At 40.2% G+C, this 24,361-nt stretch overlaps 1 protein-coding gene and 2 long non-coding RNA genes across 3 annotated transcripts; 1 reads left to right on the plus strand and 2 right to left on the minus strand.

Moving 5' to 3' along the window:
* Positions 1-1,981: 1,981 nt before the first annotated feature.
* LOC116726786 (transmembrane protein 100) lies at positions 1,982-6,281 on the minus strand. Its single transcript, XM_032573671.1, has 2 exons — positions 6,167-6,281; positions 1,982-5,968 (listed from the first exon to the last, which is right to left on the minus strand). Exon 2 carries the CDS (start codon positions 5,792-5,794, stop codon positions 5,321-5,323), a length of 474 nt encoding a protein of 157 aa, XP_032429562.1. The 5' UTR covers positions 5,795-5,968; positions 6,167-6,281; the 3' UTR covers positions 1,982-5,320.
* A 76-nt stretch (positions 6,282-6,357) lies between these two features.
* LOC116726800 (uncharacterized) lies at positions 6,358-12,362 on the plus strand. The gene is made up of 2 exons (XR_004340670.1): positions 6,358-7,973; positions 11,126-12,362. It is a non-coding gene; the product is annotated as an uncharacterized LOC116726800 (long non-coding RNA).
* A 9,063-nt stretch (positions 12,363-21,425) lies between these two features.
* LOC116726795 (uncharacterized) lies at positions 21,426-22,425 on the minus strand. Its single transcript, XR_004340665.1, has 2 exons — positions 21,594-22,425; positions 21,426-21,513 (listed from the first exon to the last, which is right to left on the minus strand). It is a non-coding gene; the product is annotated as an uncharacterized LOC116726795 (long non-coding RNA).
* Between the last annotated feature and the right edge of the window lie 1,936 nt (positions 22,426-24,361).

A 24,361-nucleotide genomic window follows, 5' to 3' on the forward strand; every position in this document is an offset into this window, starting at 1 on the left:
ATGAATACATGCATTTGTTATGTTATAACACACAGACGCCACGGTTCTGTAAATGTTGGAAGCTACATTAAGGAAAACGATATGATTTTTGTACTCGACTCTACACATGGAACAGAAACTATAGACCAATGAGCGATTAAATAAAGCCTGAACTGCAAAGCTTCAGGCTAACGCTAACGAGTAAAAACTTTTAAAGACCTGATGTTGTAATCATATTGGAAGCAACAAAGTCAGTGACTGGAGCAAAAGTTAAAGAGTTTGCATCTGTTATTTTTCACAACTAGTTTTTCCTCAGGTTATTGTTATTTTCTATTGCTACATCTCACTTTTATGTGTATCTGCATGTTTCAATTTGATTGTCACTTTCTCACCTTAACTTCCCCTGTCAGGGACAATAAAGGACTATTCTACTCTATTCTATTTAATCTGAAATTTGCTGGGCATGACTCACAGGAATCAGCCACTTCTTCTTCTTCTTCTAAAGCTGTTCTCTGCCCATCTAGAGGCCATTAACTGTCGTGAAAAGTGTGCGGTTCAATTAAACAGCCTTCCTGCTTTCCCCTTCTCACACATTCGTCGCTCAGCCGGCGGCCAGCCTCTCTGGCTGCCCGGCTCTCTTGCTTTTGACATCACGCCGAGCTATTTTTAGCCTCCGTGCAGGAGGAGACGGAGAGAGGACCACACGGTCCCTTGTAGATTCGGCGGAGGAAAACAGGGGAGGAGGAACTGGGGGGGAAAAAAGCGTGGGCAGATTCAAGACGTGTGCTAATTTGAATATTTATATCAAACAGCTGCGCTCGCTAGAGTAGTGAGGGTGGGAGGGGGAGCGATGAGTGCGGAGTTATGAGCGGAAATCTGTGGAGCACGCTCCTTTTCACACTCTGGAATGACTGGCATGACGAATAACTGGAGCACAATAAATTACAAGATACACGGATGTTAGTGAACATTGACTTCCACAGTCAGAGATGATTTGAGTAGCTGAGTAATGATAGGAATGTAGATGTTTTGGGACTGGATGATATTTAACAGCCGTACCTCAGATTCCTGGATCCGACCACATTTGGAATACACACAGTTTGTCTGAGTTACACACAGTTTGTCTGAGTTACACACAGTTTGTTACTGTGCGTCTGGATTTTCCCAGACAAAAAGTTGGCCCACATGAAAGAACAGTTGCATCTTTAAAGGTTGCTCCAAATCAATCTTCTGGCCTGCTGCAGCAGCGGTGCACTGCAAAACACATAAAATCTTTGTGTCCGTTTGTCTAGTTTCTAGTAAGGATATTATAGAACACTTAACATAAAACAAAATTATCTTAGAAGCAACTTTCAGCAAGATATAGGGGCTTTTTTTTAACCAGTTCAACTGGCAGATTATTTTACATATGACAGGATTTTTCCATGTTATAAGTGAAATAATCTGCCAATATAACAAATACTTTTTAAAATCAATATTAAGTGATTATGTGCTTACAACAAGCTCCCATATATTGCTGAAAAGTTACTTGCAAGATAGTTTTGTCTAAATTCAAGTGTACTAAGAAGTTTTTACTAGAAACCAAACCAAAAATACTTGGTAAGATTGTGTGTATTTGCAGTGTGAGAGGGCAGTCAGAGGAAGCTATAGGAACCATGATGACACCAAAGAAAGACAGCCAAAGATACAGAAATAAAAGACTAAGACTTTTGGACAGTATTGAAGATGACTGTTTCTGCAGCTTTTGAATAAAATTTCCAAACCAAAACTTTAGTTTAGGATTTTATAAAAAATGTTTTTCCTTAATACCAAGAATAATCATTTATTTAACTCAAAACACGACTGTGCATGCAAAATGATAATAAAGTCAGTCTAAGTCTAAGTCTAAGTCATAATGACTTCTTGTTATTAAAGTAATTTAATGATATGTCATTTGAAGAAGAGTCCTGGACTAACCCCCAAAAAGATTAAATTAACAAATAAAAACACTGTCACCGCCTGCTTCCAAAAACTAACCTTGGATTTAATTATGTGCTTTGAACAACAGTGAACAAGAAAAAAATTTACATTTTTACAGACATTTGAGAGACGCAAAAATAAACTTCTTGATTAATATTTTTGGGATTTCAGGCAGTTGGACCAAAGAAACCACATCCAACAGTAACTTCATGCACACCAGTTCACTTCCACCGACTTGAACCCGACTTTTACTGGACACACCGCGGTATTTCTGCCTCTCTGTCAGGCTACTCTAACACCGGCACCGGTCGGCCTTCACAGCTCACAAACAACTGCACTTCACGTAGAACTTTTTACATAGCAAGAAAAAAGGCACTGAGAGATAAGCTTGACCATGCTGCTAGACTCAAAGCAAGCTAACAACAACCCACTGATGTGTTTCATTCTAAAACTAAAGTGTTCAAAAGTTCCTCGTCTCTGAAGTAAATAAAGACGGGTAATTATGGCCTCCATGCAAATGAAAGTCTTCATATTTATATGCAGCAGTTGAGTGGAATGGCAGTTTCACATTTTTGGAATGAAACGTGTATTTAACATTCAGATGAACAAATTTACAGTCATTACAACCAGACATCCTAAATAGAAATATAAGGATAGCAGTGAAAGGCCTCAAATATATTCTCTACATTACAAAATATATTTCCACTTAAAAATACACAGGGTTTTTACTCTTTATACAAGAATGATAATAAGACACTGTTAAGGAGACATTCATAAACGTGGCTACACTCTTATGGATAATAAGTAGTACAATAGATCCATGATATGTAATTTGTAGGAACACCCAGTCTCAAAAAAGAAGAACTACTGTCATCAAATAAATTCCATTTATACCACACAGATTTGTAACAAACCATAAATAAATTCAAAGAAACTGCAAATAACACACAGAACTAGCTGCTTCTCCACAAATGCTAACATTTCATGCATAAGATGAGATCAGAGAGAAAATATTTATCCAACAACATCCATAAAATAAAACTCTGGAGCTCATGTGATACTGCTGGGTCTATCTCAAATCCCCGTTACTGCTGGCAGTGACCGTATGCTACCATAGCTGTTTCGGCTAGCTTGAATGCTACATATTAGCCCGACAAGAACAGAGCAGGATTTCACTCTTTCTTCACAGATCAGTCAGGTTCTTGCACAAAATACTTACGTGTATTATTATTATAGGTAAGTAAGGTAGGTACTTACGTTTCACGTTTAGCATCGTGGAACAATTTAGTAAATCGTTTCACGTTAGCTAAATCAGTTAGATGCTCATTAGCTAGATGCTCATTGGCTTTACTGTTGTTATTTATACATAATGTGGCCCACATTTACTATAAATGCTAACTGGTAGGATTTATATTCATTTTTAACTTTGGAGAGATACTAAGCACATTGTAAGCATTAGCTCATGATGTACAGGTTGACTTATGAAAAGGTTTGTTGGTTTTTCTCCAGGATGTGACACACCGACTGAAGGATTTAAGGCGAAAACACACCAGGAATGCCTCGATGCGGAGCGTCATTTGAGGGACTTTAACTATGAGCAGTGTCTTCCACTGTACTGATGGTTCATTTATTTATTAGTTATTATTTAGTTCATAATAGGTTTCACTTACTTTAACTGCACTGAGTACAGCTTCTTGAGTGTGCTCCTTGTTTTTGTGAATTGCAAACTACCAGAGGGAAGTTTGTTGCGACTAAAAGACAAAGTTGTTTTGTGAATGAGACTTAAGTTAAAAAAAAGAGTAACCCATTTTAGTAGCAAGCTCCTATTTAATAAACAAACTTACGATAACGACCAATGACGAGTTTAGCCTAGCTGAAAATATATAAAGAAAATGAACCGCAACCAGAATGAGAACTTTTTTAAAAAAAAGTGAGACTTGAAGAGAAAAATTCATTAAGTTCCCTCATTAGGTAAAAACATTGGGGGAGAAATCCACATTCTCTTTATCAGTTTGAACTCAGTAAGACACATCTGTAGTGGGATTTGCCGTATAGACTGTATAAATCATTAGCGACTAGATTAAAAGTTCCAGTAATGTTAAAAGCCTGTTACTTGAGAGTTAAGATGGATGACGAGAGATAAAGGCAATGCTTGTTTGATTGATCTGTGATGGACTGGTGACCTGTCCAGGGTGTACCAGGCCTCTTATCCACTGACCACTGGAGGTAGGCACCAGCTCCCCAGCGACCCGGTTAGAACAAGTGGCTAGAGACGATGGACGGAGGAAACTACACTGTAGACAGAAAGTTGTACGTGAATAATTTTGCAGAGAAAGTTAACTCGCTGAGTATTGCATATTGTTTTGCCAAATTTTATGACATCTGTAAATGTAAAATATAAATTAAATAAAAAAACCTGACCAAAAGTGTTTGCTTTCTTCTAATGAACCACTGCACTCTAAGTAGACCATGGAGGAAAACTCACTGCCCTGCAATGAAAGGAAACTCATTTAGCAGTGAAGTAATGTTGCCATTATGAGCTCTTGTTACAATTCAGCTCCATTAGTAGTGAAAGAAAAAAAAAGATGCTGCTTTTCATTCCTTAACCAGCTGCACATTCAAACTGTCAAACCGGAGCACAAAGACTAGATTTGACCGGCGGGTATTTCTACTCTTGGCAGTACATGTTCAAAGGTTATTGTTCTGTCTCACGTGAAGCTTCAGGGAGAAAATAATGACATAATAAACTGCTACTCCTGAGGCGCCTTTGTTGAAAGCATTCCTCAAACCCAAAGTGGACAGCGGGAGAGGAGTATCCAGAAATACGCTCCTGTCTCTGTTCTTAACTCGTCATGGGGCAGTTACCGGGGTCAAGGTTTTAAGAAGTTAAAGAGTTTTCAAAAACGCAAAAATGTCGATGCATACAGTTACAATTTTTTAAGTCTTTTTAAGGAGAAGCCAAAATCAAATACGGCAGCACAGCGCCTCCCACACCTGTTGCTGCTGCATGCTCTTGCAATCACTGTCTAGAAAGACAGATTTGTTGACTTGGAGACGGTTCCAGTCAAGAAAAATGATAGTTGCACAGAGGCACCACCCATCACTCTTAATCACTCTTACTGGGGTGGAATGTCTGTACAGCAGCTGACTGCTTAAGAATACACAAACTACAACTAAATCTGTGTTTATACTGTTATTTTGCTGGGGTATCACATCAGGAAATCTTTGAGTTGTTACTCCTCAGAAGTGACTTCATACTTGATACTATCTGTCAAAGCACCCCCATCTAAATAATACCAGCGTCGTTCAAGTCTTCATCAGTGAGTGCTGAGTGGAAACCCATCTACAGCTCTGTGACAGTCCAGCAGAAGTCCCCGCTCCGTCACAAAGTGCCCTGATCAGCAGTGAAGAATCCACTTTCCTTCTTTTTCCGTCTTCTCAGTCTGTGGGCCCTCCAACAAACGGCCGCCACAAGCAGCATCACCACGCCGCTGCACAGCAGTGCGACCGACACCACTTTAGTCTGGGGCAGGGTGTTGAAGGTGAATGTCACCCCGGTGCCCGCCATGCCTATCACGAGTGATATCACGCCGAACGGGAAGACGCAGCGGTACCAGGACTTTTCCGTGCCGCCCGTTGCCTGGGCGAGCCTCTCCAGGGTGTGGAGGGACTCCGGGGGTCTGGCTTGCCCCCGACCGAGGCTGTCCTCCCCGTCGGCTCCCTCTCCGCAGCCATTCAGGCTCTGCTTTCGGTTGTCGGAGTCTTGGGGTGAGGTGTTGGCCTCACTGGTGTTGCCAAAGTCCAGGTCTGGGTGAAGGACCGAAGCCGGGGGCTGGCGTCCAGAGGAGCAGCCCATCCCAGAGCTGCCGTCCTTGGGGAGCAGAGTGAGAACGGCTGCCTGACGCTGGTCCTGTCAGCGCGCCTTGTATTGAATGCCACTATACCGCTGCCTCTGACGTAGCAGTAGGATTCTCTGAAGCTGACGCTGCTTCTAGTGTTTTTACTCACAAGGTTTGCTGTCAGCATTTATCTGCAGCAGGAAAGAGAGGAATGAAAAGAGCTGAAAATAGACCAGGAGATGAGAGGGGAGGGTTGGGGGGGAGTGACTAGGACAAGATGCATAAAAAATAACCTAACAAATCAAGTTGTACCTGCAACTTTTACAAAAAAAAGAGGCTGAATGGATGAGGTGAAACATGAAAGGTGATAAGACAGAGGAAGCACTCACCCTGTTATTTCTCTGTCCATCAATGGGAGATTGCTGCCAGCACAGGCTCGCCTCCTCAGCAGCCTGCATGGTTTGTGTGTTGTGATGTCGATGCTCACAGACTATATAAGCGCGGGGGGAGGAGGAGGAGGAGACTGTGGGAAGTGTCAGACACGACTGGAGGGTCGGATTGGCTCGCTCGACGGACTGATTCGGAGAGGCGGGGTGGTAGAGAGGCTGACCGCTCTGCGCCTCCATTCATCGAATTTAATTCATTATTTAGAGTAATTTGAGATGCTCCTTTGATAGTAGATCATGCATGGTCAGAGGGAACAGGTATAAGGAAGGGGATGATTGCATTAAAAAAGAATAAATGTAATAGCGCTTGGTATAATGAGAACAACAGCAATGTTTTCATGAAAACTCGCTTTTATTACTGTCACTAGTTTACTTGATGAGATGTCCTTTCCATTTTCTCTGTTAAACAATTGCTATTTCAGATTATCAGTCAACATTTAATAAATGTGGCTGAATTAAAATGATTCTGAAAAGAAAAGCAACCCCAAATAGCAGCTGCTGAGGCCAGGAGTGGCATAACCATTTGTAAGTTTCAAGATCAATGACTGTTTTGCATGACAAGTTGGCTTGGGTACGTTTTTTCTCTTTTTTTTTTAAGATTGTGCCCCCTGCTGGCGCAGTGTGGCCTGGTAATTGCTGACTCTTCTATTAATGTACCGGAAAGGCAGATATCCAATGATCACATGAAGGTTTGGGGTCTTGGGTTTGTTTGAGGCTAAAACGGGTTTCTGCCACACCCACCAAGAGGCTCTTCTCATCAGCGACATCTGGGCCAAAAAGGTCAAAGATTGATTAGAGGTTTGGATTTTTGTGTGCATGTTAAGGTGTTTCAATTATGTCTTTGCTTCCATTTGGACGTATAAATGGTGAAGTCAGAACCGCAGTGTGGGGTGGACATGGCTTTATCAATCAAATTTTTTTTTTTTCCTTTTGACACCATGCAGTGTTTTGGCAGGTCACTCTGAACACACCACACTCAGCAGGAATGTCTCTAAAGATTATTTTAAGAGCCATTCCCATAATTAGAGCATCCTTAACATTGCCTGGAGGGCAAAATCAGGGCAACGATAATGGTATAAAAATTTTGAAGTGTGACCTAGGCATTAGGGAGAAAGTAATTCATCCCTCCATTGTAGACAGAAAATTCTCCTACTTCAATTTTTCTTTCTAACACGAACTGCTTCCATAACCTGTAGCAGATTTCCCATGGGAAAGAATCCTGTCTTGGGACCCGTGTTAGAATATCAGTAATCGCAATATGAAAACCATGGTTGTTTCTGGAATGATGGCTTAATTTATCATGGTTTTTTTTTTATTTTTGTTTGATCTGCGAGAGGGGTGGAAAAGCAAGAAATGTAATTAGTGAGGAATAAAAAAACAGTGAAATTGGTTTTAAGGGATTTTCTTGTAGCAACAGATGTGTATCATCTGTGTTCAGGATTTACATCAAGCCATCCACAAGACATTAATTAAAAATCCTTCGAACTCCTCTCTCCTTTCTCTGTGTGTGTGTGTGTGTGTGTGTGTGTGTGTCCTCCAGTTGTACCTTCCTCATTGTGCTCGTCATCCTTGCTCCCCTGCACAAAGACACAGCAGCTAGCTCCCCCACAGTCACCGTCTTTGTCACATTCCTACAGCGTATGTGTTGTTCAGACTACCTAGCCATGTTCAGACAATGTCAGCAGGACACATGAGCCAATGGCAGTGATCCCCTGGGGACAGATCGTATCACCGATAACAGCGTCAGTGGGTGAGTGTGTGAGTGTGTGTGGGCACGGATATTGATGTAGGCCCTCCGTAATTTTCTTGTTTCTCAAGGCATTAAAAGTCTTCCTATCTGCAGAGTCTGCCATAATTGTCCAATATCTGATTCAATCTCATCCCTCGCAGGCACTGCTGTGCTCTTGTTGTTTGCGTGAACCTATAAATGGAACGGCTGTAGAGTCAGAGATCTCTATTGCCAAGCTCTAGTTAAATGGAAAAGACAAAGACGAGCCGCTATTGACGCAGGAACCCCCAAGGGTGCAATGCATAGAAGACTGAAGTTATGTCAGAGTCGACTAAGAGCTGAGTATCTCCTGAAGCTGCCCTGGTCTGTAGAATGAGGTCACTTGTATTTATAGATCACCAGCCACAGTCTGTTGACCCTTTACTGTTTTACTGAGGAGAACCTTTTCACCTTCGCAACCTGGAGGCACGCAATTCTTAAGTGCAGTACAGTTGACCCCCTGGAACAGTTGAAATACACAAATACTTGAGACCCACTCGAATAAAAACACTTACAACTCCATATTTTAATAAAATACACACCAAATATAACTTAACATGCATTAGTAGACTCAGTGGAAAACTACTCTAGAAGAGACAATCTCCAGTCTTCCTCATTGTCTCAAACCTGGATTGGCTGCTTTGCAAATGCTATTAAATAGCCTGTCAGCAGCATTGTGTATAATGTATGTATTTCAGTTTCCCAAGCTGGGTTATTGTTTATATTTTAGATGTGTGCTATGAAAAAAAAAATCAAATAGGTACATTTAAAAAAAAAATTATATAACTGTGATAATTTGCAATAATATTTTTGTTCCAACATATATTCTGGAAAAAAAATAATAAAAAAATGGCGGCTGAACGGATGAAAGCGACACAAAGATCTTACGCGCTGCCGTCCGCCATGCTGGCGTTCACACTCTAACAAAGACCAGCTTTGTGCCGAAGATAGCCGAATATACCCACACACAAGACACACACATTGTTCCACCCGCTACACACTCCGACGTGGGTCAGTGCAGCTGGTGGTTGTCTATCAGGAAGCGAGGGGAAACACCTCGACAGGAAGTCGGAGCTGATTCGGGTATGTGTATGCGCGTTTGGGGGATCGTTAGTTGCAGCAAAATGTGACTGAAAATTACAACACTGCAGACAAAAACGGCCAGAACTATGATCTAAATTTTCATTATGTTTGGACTGCGTATTCTCAGAGTTGTAAGAGAGCTGCCGCCGAGTTTCTACTTCACATTTTGGAAACACAATAACTAAAAAAGGGAGAGGGAGTTCTTTATTACACAAACGTCTTCCATATTCCAGAATAGGGCAGCTGAATTGTTCCATATTCACAAATATTATCAGTTGGCCCTTGGTTAAACAGAACTTTGAAATGGGCCTTTCATGCTTTTTTGTTGTAGTTGCTGTTTCTATGATACCAAATGTTTCATAAATTAAACTTTTATTTAGCCAGTCTTTACATAGTTTTAATACAAGGTGTTCTTTAAAAGCTTGTTTTCCTTTTCTTTTATTCAAATGACCAGTTATATTTAGAGAAATGAAAAAATGAAACTCACTCCCATCATCTGTTTTAAACATAGCAAAATCTAAAGCTTTCAAAAAGAGCCCTGCTTAATTATTTTATTATATGAAATGTTGCAATTGTACATTTTAGTGTGCTTTGTTGCTAATGTCATATTAAGTGTCTTTGTAATGAATGTCTTTTTATAATGATGTGGACCCTAGGAAGAGTAGCCACGGTTACGGCAATGGCTAATTGAGATCCAAACAAACAAACTGTACATCCACTGCAACATGTTAATTCCTCTGTTTGGCACAAAATCAGCATTAAGTTTTTCAGAAAAACCAACGTAAAGCTCACACCAGAGTCACGTTTCTTGTGGGCCCGCTACCACAACGGCTGCTGGAGGGACAGGAACACGACATTTGGTCTGGTGCCGTGATTCGCCTTGGCAGGTTGACCGTTGCCCTGCTGTCAAGCCCATCTGGCAACTACCGGCACCAAAGTAATGCCTCGTGAGCCTTTGCTTATTCCGCCACCCACATACATCCTACTGTTCGCTTGGGGCGGGTTCGATTTCAACTCTGAACGGCACAAATGGCATGTTTTTACTGGCTTGAATGATATTAATTGCCATAATAAGTACGTGTTAAAATTTGTATTTGGTGAATATTGATTTATACTGGAATTACTGGTGCTGTTGTTTTTATTGTAGTCCTGCTAAGAGATGAAAAGTTGTGTACTAATACAAGCACTTTTTGTCAATGTGAGCTTAACTTTTCAATGAACACGTCCCAATATGTGCTTTCAATGTATTGAATGCATCAACAGAAAGCCAAACATGAAACATGAGGTTCCCATGTTCCTCTTCAAGGGGCAGTAGTATGTATTTTCCAGCCACATAGTGACAATTTATACCATAATCAAGTAATTATGTTACTTTCAGTTGTAATAAAAATGCTGCATGTATCAAATATGACTATACGGCTAAAACAACACTGAGTGAATATATTTCAAACTGTAATTTACAATGATTATGAGAATTACAGCTTATAGGTAATGAAAACCAAAAATTATGTGTCTCAGAAAATTAGAATACCACATTGAATCAATAAAAAAGTATATTTTAAGTATAAAAGTACAACTTCTAAGCATTCAATACTTGCTTATTGCTCCATTTGCATGAACTACTGCATCAGTTTTGCTTGTTACTGTTTTTAGTGACATTATCACAGTCTGATTTGATAAAGGCACACTATTATTAAGCAACATTTAACTTTTTATGTGGATATGTGAATATTCCTCTCAAAATACCAAAATGTTAAAATCTTAATTTTAAACTGGGAACTTAGAAACAAAATTTAGAAACCATAATGGTCAGTCGCTAAGATACAGATTTTGTGAGCAAAGTGAAGAGCATTAAATTATCGTACAAATTTCATCAACACAAGGTTTGTTTATGCTGTTGTCCAAGTGGAAATCCCACAAAAACAAAGTTTTATCTCTGTGGACAGAAGGTAAAAAAAAATACAAAAGCTTACGGGAATTGAATTAGTCACGTAAGCCTGTTGTACATTTGTGTTAACGCACCTTTTTCTGTCGCCCACCTGCACACCCAGGGGAACAATGGCTGCCTGCAGAACGTCTCCTCGCCTTAATAAGGTTGAGGATCTCTCCACCTCCACGTCGCACATCAATACCTCCAACAGGAGTCTTTTGCTGCTGGGAGATAACAGGGGAGGACAAAGAAACCCTTGAGAATGGCACAGGAAAAACCGGAACAAAGTCGAAATAATTAGGCGTAAATGAGTTCGGCGCGGAGAGAAATGAGCTGAAGACAGCTGCACAAAGCAAATTAATTTGAGTAGGCAAACTCTAAACTGAGGTGTCTAAAAATAAATCAGTCATAAAGATTAGGAAACTATTGCTGGTTAAGGTGGGTTTAGTTTTAGGTTCACGGTGGTCAAAAAGCAAAGAAAACTACCACCATGAGGGGTGATGTTACCGGTTAGTAAAAAGAAAGAAAGAAAAAAAAGGTTTTTATTAAAATACAAATTTTAAAAAAATTATTTTCATCTGGTGGTGGAACTCTAATGAATTCCCTGCAATGAATCAAAAACCATCTATCGACAATATGAGCTAAATTTTGTCTGTTTCAATTAGAAAAATCATTTTTTCTGCTAAATTCCAGAAAAGGTAAACATATGAGCTCAACAACAAAGATATTTATTGTTTTTGATATGTTATTTATTTTATTCAGCCATCAGATTGGTGCGCAAAGCTATCACACCCGTTTAGAAACGTATTCTGTGGACGCTGACGTTAGCATCGGAGACGTCTGTGCTGCTGCTACATATTTAGCATGGTTTAGCCATCACTATCTACACTAACTCTTTGCAGAATTGAAATGAATATGAATTCCAACAACATTTAATTTCCCTTTGGGTTGGGATCAATAAAATATTTTTGAATTGAATTAGAATTGAGTTGAGATGCTATTGTGGGCTTGAATAGCTTCGCTAACAGGCTAACTCCTTTTAGCACAACTTGCAACATTAGTCGTTTCCAGTCCCAGCAGATTTGAAGCACAAGTTAAACCCCTGTGGGCCAAGAGAAGCGATTTTGTCGACCTTCGATGTCTCTTGTGTGTCAGATTTACGGGCGTACCAGAAATGCAGAAATATAAAGGTTCCAGGGTTGGGACTTTTGTATAAAAAAGGGATTAATTGCATTGAAGTGTTTAATCGAAATTAACGTGTTAAAGTCCTGGCTAAAGGTGGGCAATATGGGCTTACAATTTCATCATCATTTTTTGTAAGTACTATTGTGGTGACAATAAAAATAATGGTGTAAGTTTATGTAGTACTTTTTTTTAAAGGTAAATGCATGACAGAAAACATAAATACTGACATTTCTATTTAAAATAAGCTTCTTCAGGACACCACATACTTAAAGAAGTGTGATTTATGTCACTAAAATGCATAAAGAGATTCCATTTAATCATATTTTTGAAATCACTGATATTCATTTTTGCTCTCATGGAAAAAAGGTATAAATTTTTTTTAAACATCACTGGAATTTATTGTGACAACGATAAATTAAAAATCTTATGACAAGAAATAGATCACAAAATGTAATAAATGATACGATAAATTTCCATCCCCATCACTAACCTTTATATTTGAAGCAAGGTGACAAGAATAATTTTTTTTAGCAGAATCTGATTAATGTTATAGGTCAGATGGACCAGTTTTATGTTTCTCACAAGTCTGTAGAAGTCAAATTAACAGACGAAAACTTTCAAAGTGTGTAGCTGTAGGCCATGCTATCTGCTGCGCTGAGCATTAATTATCTCACACAGTGCAGGAACTCAATGAAATAAACTAGATTGTAGCCGTTTATAATATTAAAGGAAAGCACTATGAGTCTCAAAAGGACAGATGCTCTAGTTTTAATCTTAAGACATTAAATATACAAAACAAGCGGGAACAGTTTGGAAAAACAGAAATGGGGTTTATAAGAAACTCGACTAATGCCACGTTATCTTTCCTGGAACTGTTGTCATGCATTTCATCTCTTCCTAAAAAGGTCAGTGCGTGCTTTGTTTCTGTCTACATTATTATCCCTATTCAGCGTCGAAGCCACGAGGCACATACGGATTGCCTCTGCTGCCTTCATTCAATTAAAAACTCGCTCACTGTTCTGCTGCATCCTTTCCCGTCGACGTGGAGAGACGAGAACTCTGGATTCAAATGGAGCCGGAGCCGAATAAACGCCGGGCGCGGATGTCACTGCACATATCACCGCTCCTGCAACCAAAACCAGTCTCCGTCTCTTTGTTGTCCACAGCTACTCCCGGTGACTCATGCAGTACTCCAAGTTCCACACAAACAAAAACATCACGACTTGGATTTACAACAAGTTGTGGGCGTCTTAAGTGTACAGTCTGCTGATAAAAAACGCTGGTCACGTACTCTGGTTAGAGACAAAGAGGTCAGAGAGGCCGGTATGCTAATTGTACACTCAACAAAAATATAAATGCAACACTTTTGTTTTTGCTCCCATTTTTCATGAGATGGACTCAAAGATCTAAAATTCATTCCAGATAAACAATATTACCATTTCTTTCAAATGTTGTCCACAAATCTGTCTAAATGTTTGATAGTGAGCACTTCTGCTTTGCTGAGATAATCCATCCCACCTCACAGGTGTGCCACATCAAGATGCTGATCTGACATCATGATTAGTGCACAGGTGTACCTTATACTGCCCACACTAAAAGGCCACTCTGAAATGCACAGTTTTGTCTCACAGCAAAATGCCACAGATGTCACAAGCATTGAGGGAGCGTGCAATAGGCATGCTGACAGCAGGAATGTCAACCAGATCTGTTGCTCGTGCATTGATTGTTCATTTCTCCACCTTAAGCCGTCTCCAAAGGCGTTTCAGAGAATATGGCAGTACATCCAACCGGCCTCACAACCGCAGACCACGTGTAACCACACCAGCCCAGGACCTCCACATCCTGCAGGTTCACCTCCAAGATCGTTTGAGACCAGCCACTCAGACAGCTGCTGAAACAATTGGTTTGCATAACCAAAGAATTTCTGCACAAACCGTCAGAAACCGTCTCAGGGAAGCTCAACTGCATGCTCGTCATCCTCATCGGGGTCTTAACCTGACTCCATATCGTCGCCGTAACAGACTTGAGTGGGCAAATGCTCACATTCGATGGCGTCTGGCACGTTGGAGAGGTGTTCTCTTCACGGATGAATCTCGGTTTACATTGTTCAGGGCAGATGGCAGACAGCGTGTGTGGCGTCGTGTGGGTGAGCACTTTGCTGATGCCAATGTTGTGGATCGAGTGGCCCATGGTGGTGGTGGGGTTATGGTATGGGCAGGCATCTGTTATGGACGAAGAACACAGGTGCATTTTATTGATGGCATTTTGAATGCACAGAGATACCGTGATGAGATCCTGAGGCCCATTGTTGTGCCATACATCCATGAACATCACCTCATGTTTCAGCAAGATAATGCACGGCCCCATGTTGCAAGGATCTGTACACAATTCTTGGAAGCTGAAAATGTCCCAGTTCTTGCATGGCCAGCATGCTCACCGGACATGTCACCCATTGAGCATGTTTGGGATGTGCTTGACCGGCGTCTACGAAAGCGTGTACCAGTTCCCACTAATATCCAGCAACTTCGCACAGCCATTGAAGAGAAGTGGACCAACATTCCACAGGCCACAATTGACAATCTGATAAACTCTATGCGAAGAAGATGTGTTGCACTGCATGAGGCAAATGGTGGTCACACCAGCTACTGACTGGTTCTGAGTCTCCAGACCCCCAATAAAGCTAAATAAATGCACATTTCAGCGTGGCCTTTTATTGTGGGCAGTATAAGGTACACCTGTGCACTAATCATGATGTCAGATCAGCATCTTGATGTGGCACACCTGTGAGGTGGGATGGATTATCTCAGCAAAGCAGAAGTGCTCACTATCAAACATTTAGACAGATTTGTGGACAACATTTGAAAGAAATGTTAATATTGTTTATCTGGAATGTATTTTAGATCTTTAGAGTCCATCTCATGAAAAATGGGAGCAAAAACAAAAGTGTTGCGTTTATATTTTTGTTGAGTGTAATTCCGCGTTTCTATTAATGAGTGCGGCATGATTTCAAAGCGGCAGACCTCACTGTCGAAGAGCCGGAGAGCCCTGAACTACAACGTTAACATTTCTAAAACAAAAGCTCGGCTAATTGGTCTCGTATACAGGGGTCAAGCCGTGGCGCGGCGCTACGCTTTGTGAATCATTCTGCTTGAAATCGAGAGCTGCACACTCCATGTGAACCTTTGAAGCACTTCTAAGTTAATTACGTATATCTGAGTGGAAATGTGTCTGAAATTTAATTTCACGTCATGCTGTGACAATAAAGACCTCTGTTATGATCCCAGGGAGTCATTTCTGTTTGTGTTCCTTTCTTTATTGCCTCTTCAGTACATTATTAAGTGTTGCTGTATTTTGTTCACTCCTTTGTATTTAATATCTTAATTTATTCTTGTGCTTTTTATGTGTGTTTTATGATTTTGTCTTCTTTGATTAGCAATGTTCATTTTTCAATTCTTTGAGAAATAAAGCTTCCTGGAACAAAGTTTCAGAAAACTCTGAAACTGAAAAAACACTGAATCCCTTTAAATTAAGACTAAAAAACCCCACCTGTTTAAAGTTGCCTTTGTTTAGTAGCAAATGGACCAGCAGCTGCGTTTCCATTGACCATGTAATTTGATAGCTTGGGGGGGATGAGCTTAATGGAAACGCTACAATTTTGAAAAAACACTAATTTCACTCGAGAATTTTGGCACTAGGATCAGGTGGTTGTGCAAACCACAAAGAAGACGATTCTCCTTCCGTCCTGTGGATTTCCCATCTTCGCAATTAAGCCATAACATACATAACAATGACTACCATAAATTCAAAAAAAATTTTTTTTGAAAGCTCAATCTGTTTCCACTTCATCTCCAGGAAGTCGCACCTCAGCCATGGAGGAGACTCAAACGTTCAGGTCCGACCGTCCAAAACAAAGCTGTACGACACGCAGCGGCTGGGAAACAGTCTGCCATCAGCTTACCATTACGGATAATGACCCAATGAAGCAGAGGAGAGCTGCGGGCCGCCGGTCAAATGATGACTCACTCAATTTGTGAAGTCTATTACCATGCAGAATCAAAAGCTTCCTCTTAATCTTTCTTTAAAACGTTCTTATTAAAGCAGGCGGCACGTACAGTGTAGGCGGCGGAAAGGGAAAACCACTTTATGAAATAGAAAATGACTTTCTTGGGCTGTAAAAGTGAAGAAAGAGTTTCAATTCACCCACACCCTCTGGAACGAACACCTGGGGTCCTTTCGAATCCGATTAGAGGTCAGTAGCTGCGTTTCCATTACAAACGTGTTTGAATCTTTGTCTATACGCTGTTAATGTTTGAAAAAAACAACAAATAAAACCATTTTCTGTTTACATTAAATAAGAGGTTAAATTAAAATCACACATGAATAAGCTTGAACATGATAAGTGCGCATGGTGGTGACGGCTGTAAACAGCTAAACAACTAGCTAAACAGTGTTTATCGTAGGAGTCAGCGTCTCACTCTGCCGTTGGAGCTTATACTTGGGAGCGGCTGCGTATATAAAGAAGCGTTATGGAGTCAACGCGTTAGAGTGACACACAAAATCTTTATGAACTGCTCAATGGTGTGAGAGTTCTGGTGGAGCCAGCCACAAATCGTCATCCTCCTACCACTTCCTGTCGTCTTTGTCGTTGTTTCCGCCAGTAGCAACATCCAGCTCTTGATCACGTGACTCACATGATGTGAAAAAAGTGTTTCTATTGCAGCTTAGTGAAATAAATCTGTTTCCATACAGCTGAAAAATCACCTAATGCAAGCACGTTTTATCGAAATTTTTTTTGAAATTGTTGCTTTTCCATAAAAAAAAATGTATTTCAGTATTTCCAATTTGCGCAATTTTATGGTGAATAGTGCTTCTTACCTCCAGGTCTCCCTTTCTCAGGTTTTCCCATAATCACTGTCCTCACTCTGGTATGAAGCAGCTCATTTTGTTAAAAGGACCCACCGCCATGATTCATCAGCCCTCTGTCATTTACAGGATGAACCGTTTCTCTGGGTTGACCTCTCCTTATCGGCCGCCACTACGTGTGTTTTCTACGCCTCCCTTTGTGTCTGGAAATAGCACAAAATGATCTACCCCGGTTCCACTTATTATTTATTCAGGCTCGTTCTGCATCTCATCTCTTCATGCCGCTCCTTGGCGGGCATTTACAGAGCTGGAAATAACGGACCATTATAGAACAAAACGTAATCCTGCCTCTGCATGTTTATTTGTATCTGTCCTACATAAAGATGTAAAAATATGCAGCAATTTGCACTCAACTATAACCTTTTTGCTATTTTAGGTTACAATTACAGTCTTCAATGTGTTGTAGCCCCTAATTTATAAAGTATTTTGTTGGGTTTTATTCAACGTATCGTGATAGACAAATAAAAAGTGGTGAATAATTGTGAAGTTGAAGCAAAATGCCAAATGATTTTCAACACTTTTTTATAAATAAAAAGCCCTTCCTAAAAATTGCTGTTTCTACTATTATTGGGTATGTCCGTACAAGTCTTGCGTACTTAGAGGCTGAACATTTTGTGTATTTTGCTCCACAACAAGAGCTAAGGATCAGTCATAACATCGGTTTTGGTGTTTAGCCATCAAAAATTGACTTATAAGAATCTTTATTATGAGATCCAAAATGTGTGGAAAGAACAGAGACTGCCACTTAAAGTTATGATTCACTGAGACTTAGGTAGCAGTTGAAGTGGTAGTTCACCCCCTTTCTTAACGCCTGCAGGACCCTGTCTTCTGTTGTTTTACATGGTCTAGAAACAGCCTGCTAAATTCAGCTTTTTATAGTATTTTCTTCCACCGGCTGAGTGGTTTGAGACGGTGCTTGACAAGGTTGTTCTCAGATACAAGGTGTAAAATCAGCCTTTCCACAAATCCTCGTGTACAGTGTGGCATCAACATGCCTGCTTGAGATCCGTGCCTATTATGCGCACATTTACAATGCTTAGCAACAGTATAGTTAACAGGATAATTGAGCTGCTTTTGTTCTCACTTTGACAGACAGATCACGTTGTCTATCCGAAGCCGTTGTTCTTTGCTGTGTTGTTTGAAAAAAAGGCTAAACAGACATTTGAGTATGGTAGCCTCAAATGACTTTGGTCAGGCATTTTGGGATCTATTGCAGTAAATCGTGGGAGCTGTAGTGTTTTCTTATTGACTGAAATGAACATTTCCCAAAAAATAAAGCATTTAACCTCACTGACAATTTCTCTTTTTAAGATTTTGGCATAAATGCCTCTTTTCTGCTAGTACCTGCAGAGTGACTTTAACTGGTTAAAAGCGTTTTCGACTAGTAATAGCTATGTGGTACCAGACTCTATATTTTAGAATCTACTTTGTTCTTGGTTCCAAGCAGTGTTATGCAGCAATATTAAAAGCTTGTAATAAGCCCGCTTATCACAGGCAACTTTGGGCTTGGTTTTTTCTAAAGTCGCGTTTTTTGGGCTTGTTTTGAATGTGAAGTTGCATATTTGGGCTTGACTTTCTTTCCAAAGAAAAAGATTATCTCCCGACTACCCACAATAAAACAAAACACTAATATTAGCTAGTTTGCTGTGGTATAGTCGATACATTATAAAAGCGCTTTCTTGGAAATCCCTAGCTAACTTGGTCCAACATAACTAGGTGACACCACAAACGCATCAAACTCAGGGGAAGCATTTGTAGCCTGCTAGTATCTCAGTATTGTCACAATATGAGCTACCATTAGCTGCTAACATTAGGCTAACTAAATGGTGGACAACCAAGCAGCATTGGCTTCAAATAAACCAATGCTTATGAGCAGAATTATCTCTCTCTCTCCACATTGACGAAGCAGACCAAAATGTCAGACCAAACTGTAAAAAGAAATCACAATGTTTCCACATACATTCAAGTATGATGATTAATATAATGACTCTGTACTCCTTTCTGCTGGACTCAAGTGCACATAAATTATTTTTGATTAAACAATCGCAGAACGAAATTAGAAAAAAATACATTTAAAAATTCATTAGGGTTTCAGTCTATCCACCAAAAGCTTAAAGAAAACCCCAATATCGATGCATTTCAGCAACAGTAATAATAGATGACCGGAAAATCAATATCAAAAGGCTTGCTACTACTTACTTCCACCTTCCTCATACAAATGAGTAAAAGGAAAATGGGGTAGGCGAGATTCTACTAGAAGCAAGTCTAGTACCCGGATGTTCAAGATTTTGCTATTGGGGTTGAAAAGCGTCAACTCTGACATTTATCACCCTTAATGATTTCACACTTGCATTGAGTTAATTACTGTGAAAGTGAAAACAACACTAAAGTCTCAATACTGTACTCCAATGTGTGCTAACACTGAATTTTTAACTCAATTTTGCTGTGTGTTAACTGTGTAAAATGACCTAAATGGTTAAATAAACTGACATTCTCCAAAAACTGAAACATGAACCTTTGATAGGAGTGAAAGTCAAACTCAATGACCTTTTGTTCTCCTTAAGGCTGGCCTTTTACGCCTATGTTCAGATTCTTCATCCATCTTTGTGTTTTTCTAGATTTCTGTTACTATTACTTATTCACAATAAGTAAGGCAGGCAGACTTACACCACCGGTGTCCAAACTATTTGCCATGTGGGCCAAACATGTCATCATAAAAGAACTCAAGGAGGCCAAAAAAAAAAAAAATTATATTTTATTTAACTTTTTACCTGAAAAAACCCCAACAATTTTATTTCAATAAACAAATTAGTCAGATTTCTGAAGACCGTGGATGTGCAATGTTACGTCCAGAGACCAAATGCAATTTGAGCATCAGGGGCCTCTGGTTTACATTCAAAGTTTATGACCGGTATAGCGCCCGCTGGCACGCTGCGCCAAGCCGCCTGTAGATCTCCCGCTCTCTACTTTCCTCATTCGTGAACAAGATACCAAGATACTTAAACTCCTCCACGTGGGGAAGGACACTCCTCCACTCTCCCGACCCGGAGAAGGCACTCTACCCTTTCCCGGCTCAAGACCATGGCCTCGGATTTGGAGGCACTGATCTACATCCCGGTTCAAAAGCCCCACCCCTTCACATGTGGTATTATTGAAAAGCCCTAAATGTCCTAAATGCTCTGTAGATAGCAAAGGGAATTAATTCAGTAGTATGCAGTGGGGTGGGAGATATTTGAGTTTACAAATGTCCTCTACAGAGGACAAATTTGAACTACTGGTAGTCAGGAATATCATAAACAGCAAACCAATCGACACATAGCATAGTGCTGTCTATGTATTATGCTAGTGGGAACAATTGTTGCCATGCTTACATTCGCCCTTCATATGATCAAAAGATGAATGAAGGGATACAATTTTCTTTCAGTAGGAGACACTTGAAAGAACATATGTTCAGAAATATTTTATTTACATTTGTTTATTTAAATATTTTTACTAACTTCCTCTTGTACAGGTTTGTGACTGACATTTACCTCCAGCATTACAGGCGGGGAGTAAAGAGGTCTGGTCATGTGACCTTTCACACTATATATATGAAATTGATACTGCTTTACATTTTATTTTAAAACTTCAATTAGCTGCCAAACGTCAAAACAATTGTTCTAGAGCTTCCAGAAGTTAGAAAAACTGTCTGGCAACAGTTGCTGGTGGGATTAAATGAGTTAAACTTTTTATTTTACTCTAATGAACGATACTGTTGAACCACATTCACCATGTCTTAACTATTCTATTTTTTAGGATATTGTCCATTAAAATTACTTTTTAAATATTGAATTCCAATAAAAAAAAATCTTGTCTCCTTCTTCCAGTAGATCTTACCTGTGTCCTTATTACTATAAAATTTTTCTGGAGTGTTATTCCAGGTGGCTTTGCTGGTTTCTTTCATTTATTGTAAATTTCAATATCCTCTATCTGGGTTGCACAACCTTAAAGAAAACCCACCCCAGGTTGCCACATATGGTAAAGTAAGATGATGTTGAGTGACATAACATCCATCGACTGCCAACAAAATTGTGTTTATCAGTAATAAATGTTGAAACTTATGATGTAGACTTCCATTGTATACTGTGCGTTCTATGAAAGCACTTTTGAACTGTCTTGTTGCCGAAATGTGCTGCTCATATGAACTTGAACTGTAACGATTCTGACTGAGTAAATTCTTAAATGCTAGTAGCATAATGTCCAATTTTTAAGTTCGTGTCATGTTTAGTTCCAGTTTTCTAACCCACATGCAGAACACCACAGGAGAACTGGAATCAGTTAGAGGATGTTTATTTATACAATAAGGCAAGAGAGGTCGGGTGAGAATAATCCCTGGGGCAGGTTCAAGGAGTCGTAGGTACACTGAAGGAAAGTAAAAGGAGATGGTGAGTTTGTGGCTGTTGGAGATGAGAGCAACCAAAAATGTTGAAGACTGATCTTACTTGTAATGATGGAATATTCCTTTGGGGAGAGAGTTGACTGAGGGCCCTGGGGTATGAATCCTTTGTGTTGGGTCTAGAAGGTAATCCGGGTTCCAGAGGGTGGCTCGATCAGGGAGGTTCCGTGTGGAAATGTGGAGGCTGCGGTGGAGGGCGGACAGGTAAGTTCAGGCGTGGAGGAAGACAGAGTCTGACTACCAGCTGGAGAGTCCAGGAGTGGTTTGTGATCAAACGGAGGAGGTGAAGGTGGGACTCGGGCAACCAGTGAGTTGCCCGAGTCCATGGCGTCACGAGGAAAAACCTGAGAACAGAGAAGCAACAAGAGTGATTACAAAGAGTTCTTCTCGGATAAAGCTCAGAGAGTACACTCAGGAGGGCTCAGAGTACCATTACTGGCTAACACTCGGGCGAAGAAGTGCAGACTGTCCTGCTCCTCTTAAGCCTCAGGATGATTGGATAATGAAACATAGGCACGCCCTTCCAGGAAAACAGCCTCTGGTGCCATCTGGTGGATGAAGGGAGAAGTCACAGACCAGGGAGAACAGAAAAAACCCACAAAAGGGAACAAAAACCTCAGTTCCCAGCAGTTCGGTCCAAAGAAAATTGGCAAAGCAATGTAGCAGTTTGTTCTGTGTAGCGCTTTTCTCAACTGAGCAGATCTGACTGCGAGGTGTAGTGTTAACTAGTTTGTATAATCAGAAGTAGGTACGGCACGGAGTCATGAGTGGGGTGAATAATTAATACAACTGATACAAAAAAATAAAGTTTGTTAATATTGCTATTTATTGCAGTGGCAATAATAATAATAATAATAATAATACCAAAACAATAAATTTCCAAAAAAACAGAAGGGGAAAAAACAAACCAACAAAAACAATTATAATAATAATCAGTGACACTTCAAACGTAATAGAGTCCACAAAAGATCCAAGAACAAAGAGAGAATAATTATTTTCCCTTTTCAATACTCCTTAGAGTTTAGTTCGTTTCCTGTAGGGAAAGTGTAGTTCCGTTTTCCTACCACCAGATGGTGGGTGGGTAGCTCGCCATCTTCCGTCATCAAGTGAGTCAATGCAAGGGGAAAGGGAAAAAACCTGACCGTCGAGTAACGGATTATCTGAGGAGGTGGATGCAATGATAACTTGCTCAAATCAGGAAGGTTTACCAGCTGTCAATGGATCACAACCGCAATCTTCAAGTTTTAGAGATTAAATGAGTGATGAGTCGATTTAGAAACTTCAGGTTGTTTTATAAACAACCAACACGACAACCAACAGTGAGCAGCAGCAAAGTGGGGGGAAAAAAACCAACCCGGAAGCACACATGACATTCAACTTAAAGGGACAGCTTAAAGGGAAGGTGATTGGGTCATGGCGGCCACCTGGGTTACATCTGCTTAAGCAAAAAAAAAAAAAAAAGTAAATAGTGTTCACTTTGTTTAAAAAAAGTCTTGGCTCAATTTATCAGTAAATGTTTAACAAAATTGGTATTTACAGCTCACATTAATTGATGATGATTTCCAGGTTTTTATCAGGGCTGCTGCCTAGTGCATGGCGGGTGTATGCATGCAGGTACAGCGGATAGACTGAACACAGCAGGCTGCTGCACCTGATGCTTAGCGCAACTGTAGCTTTATGGAGGAACCAGAAACATTTATTTAATATCATCCCGGTTGAAACAAATGAGTGGTGGAGCGCATCGTGGCGGTACATAACTGTCATATGTGTTTTAGTGTATTGCCAAGGTACCAAATCCCGTCGCACACATGGACACAAAAGTTATAAATGGCTGGGCAAAGTAAGAGATCACCTATTAAATTGACTGATGATGAATACATAAACTAAAAACTAGTTGGTAGACATTTTTGTAGACATTTTCTGCTTTATTAAACTGAATATAATTTTGTGAAAATTATCATTTTTGTATAATTTCTTTCCAGGTGAATTTAAAATTTCATTTCTATGACCACCAAGCCACACAGGTGCACCCAGGATGTATCTGTATGACTTTTGAGCGGAGACTGCCTGAACTCTGAGAAAATAGAGGATGCATAGTGTTTTATTTGAAAATAGTAGAATAAATAATAAGTGGGCAACTCATACAAAAAGACCGATAACTAAAGCTGTGGAGAGTGTTATCCTTAAACAATTTAATATTTCATATTCCTTTATTTAATCAGGTAAACCCCGTTGAGATCTAGATCTCATTTTCAAGAGGGACCTGAGCAAAAAATTTGCAATACATAGCAACCTGGTTACAAGATAAAATATAAAGTATCATCATGGTTTGTCATATGAAAGGAGGAGTGGAGGGATAATTGCTGATTGGGGTCAAAGAGACAAAACAGAGGTGATGTAAAAGCAACAGGGTTCCCTGCTTATTATGACAGGTAAATGGAACAGTCTGTGTGCAGGATGTGTGGAGTCCTTCATGATGTGAACACTGACGTTTGTAGCTTTGGGACAAAAACGTGCAAAAGTTACAAGAAGGAATTTTCATGGCATCTGACCTCATTGTCCTTTTCTACAGGTGTTGCATGTTAAGCGGAGTTAGTGATGCTGAGGTTATGCAGCCAAAGTCGACCAGCAGTTGATTGCTAGAAGCTCTTTCCCTCCAGGAAGGTGCGTTGTGCAATTGATACCTGTCATTTTTATGGTCTTTCTGCATCAAAGTCTATGAATCGCTCTTGGTCTGACCCCGCCCTGAAGCCTTTATGCCAGGGGTGTCCAAACTATGGTCTGCGGGCCAAATGCGGCCCGCGGTCCAGTTTT

Source organism: Xiphophorus hellerii, chromosome 10 (genome assembly GCF_003331165.1).
Source record: "Xiphophorus hellerii strain 12219 chromosome 10, Xiphophorus_hellerii-4.1, whole genome shotgun sequence".
In the NCBI taxonomy this organism is placed as follows: domain Eukaryota; kingdom Metazoa; phylum Chordata; class Actinopteri; order Cyprinodontiformes; family Poeciliidae; genus Xiphophorus; species Xiphophorus hellerii.

What these genes read in the sequence shown, in the direction of transcription:
- LOC116726786 (XM_032573671.1), bottom strand. Translation starts at nt 5,794, where the DNA reads ATGGGCTGCTCCTCTGGACGCCAGCCCCCGGCTTCGGTCCTTCACCCA.